The 6,031-nt window shown below is 31.5% G+C and overlaps 2 protein-coding genes across 4 annotated transcripts in view; one reads left to right on the forward strand and one right to left on the reverse strand.

Annotated features, from left to right (window-relative positions):
• The window catches only part of LOC124181487 (syndecan), a 98,969-nt gene extending 95,360 nt beyond the window's left edge, over positions 1–3,609 (forward strand). For all 3 annotated transcript variants that reach the window (XM_046568108.1, XM_046568109.1, XM_046568110.1), the window contains one exon: positions 423–3,609. In XM_046568108.1, coding sequence (XP_046424064.1) covers positions 423–604 — 182 coding nt within the window. In that variant the 3' untranslated portion in view covers positions 605–3,609. The remainder of the gene's footprint in view (positions 1–422) is intronic.
• The window catches only part of LOC124181471 (heparan-sulfate 6-O-sulfotransferase 1), a 520,983-nt gene that overhangs the window by 197,751 nt on the left and 317,201 nt on the right, over positions 1–6,031 (reverse strand). The gene's annotated exons all lie outside the window — the stretch shown is intronic.

A 6,031-nucleotide genomic window follows, 5' to 3' on the forward strand; every position in this document is an offset into this window, starting at 1 on the left:
ATTACCTAACTTATCTAATCTAGCCTAAATGACACTCAAGACGAGACGTGCAGAGTGCTTAGTTGCCTGAATCACAGGCTATTGTACCTGTCGAACGACGCATTGTACTGTGATATATAAAATGTCTGGTTAGTGATTTAATATTCATATACTTACTGATCGTTAAATGATCAACAATAGCCACTTATGACGAAATTGGTGTGAACATAGTGCGAACAAATTGCGTCAAAGACAATACACCTAAGTTAGTTATGATAGAAGTTGAAGTATGGATATAGTAGCCTTTATTGTAAGAAGATGCTGGTATTACATTAAAAAAATTGCAGTATTTAATTTATTAAAGAAACAAAAGAGAAGAAAATTAAAAGTAACAAGTATCGAAGACATTGTCTTATTTTCTGATTGAATTTTCTTTGTTACAGCTGTTATCGGAGGCGCAGTTGTTGGACTACTTTGCGCAATCTTAGTGGTAATGTTCATTGTATACAGAATGCGTAAGAAGGACGAAGGATCTTACGCTCTGGATGAACCGCGTCGATCTCCCGCAGCCCAAGCATATCCAAAACCAGGAGCACCACACCATAACCGAGAGTTTTATGCTTAGAGCACTGGTTGTCTAGAAACTGATTCATACCCTTTACAGCCTCAAGATAGATACTGACTAATTGGCAATTACACTCGTCAGTACGTAAAACAATCTTGACACTGTATCAACAAAAAATTCATAATTGGAAGTTCCAAACTATTCCAATGCTCGTTGAGACAGCGCGCTTATGTTAGGGATGGAGTTAAACAATTATAAATTGAAATCTTCTTTCATTTATGTAACTACTCCAAAATTTTTGACGCCTATTTGAACAATAATAGATTCCTCTTGGCAATGGCTACATTCACGTACAAGCAGTGTTCAATAGACTTGACACGATATACAAATTCCTTCTTCAAGAGTATCAAATATTGAATTCACACGTAAAAATGATTTTCATGCCTTTAAAAAAGAGTATGTAGCCATCGAAAAGAGCGTTCAAAGTTACGAATTTGAGTCCAAATTTATTTGTTCAAATATTTATGAAATGATTGGTCAATTTTTACTATGAGTATTGCAATGACTTTAAAGAAATTGGCATACATAATATTTTTTTGTGCAATTTGCTATCGAAACACCATGGCTAAAAGTATGTAACCGCAGTTAATATTTCTATTTTATTTGAATACGAATCCAGATTGGAGAATGAATGGAATTTGTATATTTCAGTTTCAAGTATTTTGCTGTAGATACAATACTTCAATCATCACAGTTATATACTGTCAGCTGCATGAACAAATTCTGCTGTAAATCAAGATGTATAGAATTTGGTTTTGTTACGTTCCCTATATTTTTATGTAATTTTCTCATAATGCATACTCCGTATCGAGCAATTGAACTGCATTCTTCGTATGATTATGGTATCAAATAATTTTTATTAGTTTGCCTTTCAATGCCAAACAATGATGTAGGAACAAATTAATCAGCGTATGGTGACGAACAGATTTTTAAGTATCAATCTTTTTTATAATTTGTACATAAATAATCACATATGTCGTACAAGTATACTGATTGTCGTTTTAACAATTCCAAATCCATCATGCCAGACACAAATTGATCAATTTTAAACTACCCCAGACGCGTTGAAAGTGTATAATTAATGCATACGTTATTCGTTTCCCAAGAAGATCAACCAATCTACACATTATGTGGCGTACATCTTGTACAACTCATACCTTAGCTATTTTTGACCATGAGATTAACCGTAAGATCCATTCTAAATCGTTAGACAACTAATTATTGCATTAGACAATATAATAAATATTGAAGGTGAGCGAATTTAACAGTGATAAATGAAGATGTGTTTTGTCACAGTTCATGCTGTCATGTTACGTAATGCAAGTGCTATCAGTCATAAAATTCAGCTAAATTCGCATTCGGCTGTAGCCCGATTTATAAAAATATTTGCCAACCACCAGTAACAGCAAAACGTGTAGTACACATATAGAAATTAATATATAAAGAGAGATGCATTTAATTATTATTGTCCAATAGTGAAACGCATGCGCGACTAACAATGTCAATGACGCAGTTCAGAGTCACCTACATTTTAATATCTGTATAAGACATACAATCTTAGAAGTGAAAAACGCTGAACTGAACCGTTGATAGTACCTTAGCGTAACAGAACCAAATATACTTCTTAAATTGTGTCTACCGCACAAGCGAAAACGTGACAGATACTTTAGTATTTACTATGAAAACACTGTAATGACCAATGGAATGTAATCTCATCAAAAGAAACATGTGAATGAATAAATCACATGAAGAGCCACTTAGACTAGCTGGAAAAATGGCAACCGACTAAACTTATCTACTTTCCGACTCCTCTTCTGACATTCGTACCTCTAATAAAGTTAACCAACAACTGAAATAAATAAAGAACGATATGTTCGTTGAAGAATGTTTAGAATATCTCGAAATATTTGTGAATGTCCCGACGGGTCAGTACAATCGATATAAAAATAAGTAATTACGATTGTTTTGTGTTCGAAACTGGATGAGAAATGTTTTCCAATCGATGACTAAAATATTCATGATAATTCATATGTAACAAGCAACCGTAAGACGCTCTAGACAAGCTAACTGCGCACATAATTATAATCAAGGAAAGAACACGTGTTGCCATAAGTTTTAATTATGTTACAACTATTATTACTGTATGTAATTAATTACTAAAAATTTATCAAGTAACTGAACTATTTATTGATTTTAGGACTAACTAACTTGTACACACATTTTTCCTTCTCAGTTCGGCTGCGATGGCTACCAATATCGGTAGGACATCGTTTTATATCTACGTATAATTATTGTGTAATATTTAATGTTAACACTTGATCACCGATATTTGCTTGTGTTGAATTTTTCTTCATTCGGTGGTAATATAAAAAATTTTTTTTTTTGTTTCGTATTTAAAAAATCTGACATTCGGTTAGAAAATATGGAACTGAAAAAATATCATGCCGATACTGCCATATTACGTAAGGAAAGCAATTTGGTACAAAGCCAGAATTTCATGAGGTTATCGAAATGACATATTTTAATTTGGTTGACTGAAAGCAGAACAAATTCATCTTTATCTTATTTACCTTTATTTTACAAGTGAAAAATTATGCTTACATTCACTTGGCTAGGTACCAAAATATTGATGGTTTAAGAATTCTCAAATTCAACAGTTTTTTATTGTTAAATGTCCAATATAATAATAATAATAAATTAATTAATAATAAATAAATAATAATAACTAATAATAATGCGTAATTATAAATAGCTGAATAATGTTAGAAATGGCAAACATAATGTTACCTATATAACATTTTTTTTTTGTTTAATTCCGAATCAACAATATTTGAATCAAGCGAAAATTTACTAATAACCAGCTACATAGTTTCGAAATAAAAATGTCATGGTAGAAATAGCTTTTCGTCGCATTGAACATTGCTATCTCGACAAAAGCTAATTGTAAACCTACTATTTGAAATCGTGCGAGTGTGTTCCTATGAGTAAATTTTTATACTCCAACAGATCTCGTAATAGATTCCTTACTATCGTCCTCTCTTTTCCTTGAAGCGTATAACATCTTCTTTGTCTCACCGATTCGGCTGAATTTTCGCAGAAACTCAGCTCTCGCATTTACGCTAATTGCGTACTAGAGTTCAGTCATAATGAACATTGATTCCCAGGTCCATTAGAAGATACGCGTAGTCAGTAGAAAATACGCTCTTCTCAATCAATTAGAAAAATTCGTGCTTTGAAGTTTGGTACGCTTCTATAGACGAAGAACAAAATTCATTGATGCAAAGAAGGGAATGAATAAATACGCACCAGTCATCTTCGTTTGAAATATTCGCCGTATACGTTGATAACGGTCGGAACTATGAAACCATATTTCGCGACTACGAATTTTATTATTGCTGAAGTTGTAAAAAAAATGTTTTTTCTAGCATCACAGAACCGACTGAACTTGATAATACGAATTCTCCCAAATGACTGAGATGTACGTATTTTTCAGTAACTGCATTTATTTATCTTCTTAAAGTACTGCAATATCGGTCAGATCAGTGTTGTAAAGCAAAATTTATTGGTACACTTCCTGTGCTCATTGGATAAAAAATCGTTCAAATATTTTTTAGCTGGAAATCTATAAGTGATTGCAAAAGCAAATGAATACTCGAATGGCATTTTTCTATATTCCATATATTCGTACATGACATTACACGGACACATGACACTGACGCGTTTATGTAAAGCTTATCTTGTAGGAAAAAATTTTCGTGTGAAGATGAATTTTCAGAGAAATATCTAATACACAAACACCATTCACCAAATAAGTTCTCATTTCGTATATTTTCATTTCGAATGATATTTCGACGTTTGCAAGATGTTTAAAGTTAATGATCAAGGTAGCATTTTTGCATCAAATTCTACACTGTTACCATGTCTCTACCCAGATTTCTGGGTAATTTAATTTTATTATATCGAAAGACTATGAAAATTTTGCCCGTATTGAGGCATGGATTATTATTACACGATGTAAACATAATTTAAATTAATCATCAAACAGAGTTAGATAGTGATTGATTATTCATCTGAAATTAAATCAAATAAATGCCCCATGAAGTAGCTAGAGATAAATTTGCATTTTGTTCTAATTTTAAAAGTAAGAAAGTAAGTACAAGTTGAATACTTCGTATCGATACGTATATCGTAAAGTTTTAATAAATAACAACCTTAACCCTTATCGCTGTTAATTTCCAATCGATTAGGTGTACTTTCTCAGACATTATACAAAAGATTTATAACGAAAGTAAAAAATCGGAGAATTAAATGTTGTCATTTGAATCTATGCAAAGTAGAAATTGTCCCCAATAAAAATGACAAGGTCGGTAATTTTTCTAACATTATTTGTAGATTCGCATGTAATACTAAAACCAAATCGATACAAACATATAGGAGAATAAAATTTGCACCACCAATTATTTATTTGGTAGGTTATCATATTCATACAGAAATTAGATAACTATTTACATTAAACTCTGTTCATTAAGAGTGATTGTAGAAAATGTATAATTATAATTTCGCCAACATGTTAAAACCGTGATTTTCAATATTGCTGTCCATTTTCTTCCAATCAGTCTTGACTAATCATCGCGAATTGCTTCTGGGGCATTTATCTTATTTTCAAATGCAGGTAAATAATTTCAAGCGGTACTATCTAGTTCTGTATGTGACATGATTTTAATGAAATCATATTTTATAAGGAGATATATTCCATAATGGATAATATTATAGTAACTATGAAGTGTCTATTAGACGACTATAGGCCAGGTGGACGAATGAATAATAATTTTAAATCATAACAATAATTATTATAAAAATAGTAGTAACAACATTAATAATAAAATAGTAATATTTAATTATAACGACTCAGAATATTATTTTTTAAGTGTGAGTATCGTTTCTATGGTGTACATATATCCATACTTTGGAATTAAAAGATGGTAGTTCCACTTGGGGACTGAATTGATGAAATTTTTGGTCAGAAAATAGTGCGAACAATCGAGTGAGTCTAGGAAAAGTGGAGTTTATATCTTTTGTGTCTAGAGCATAGATATTAGTAATTAAATATCGTTAATTAACAACAATTAATAATAATTGCACTTATAAATACATACATATATTATATATTATAACAAACAAAAAAAAAAAAAAAACAATACTATATGTCATCGCTCCTATTCTGTAAATAAATACTGTAATGTATAAGATACATATTTCAAGGGCTTTCACTTTCAGGAATAATCCTCTCTAATACCCGCACACGATCCTGCAATCTACAGTCAACGAGGCGCCAAAGTCTTTTAAGGAAGGTGCGTAAAGAGCATTTTATCAGACTTGCTTATGCACTGATCTTTTATTCCCTATATCTTATAATAAACCCCTGCA

This window comes from Neodiprion fabricii, chromosome 4, assembly GCF_021155785.1.
Source record: "Neodiprion fabricii isolate iyNeoFabr1 chromosome 4, iyNeoFabr1.1, whole genome shotgun sequence".
Lineage (NCBI taxonomy): Eukaryota > Metazoa > Arthropoda > Insecta > Hymenoptera > Diprionidae > Neodiprion > Neodiprion fabricii.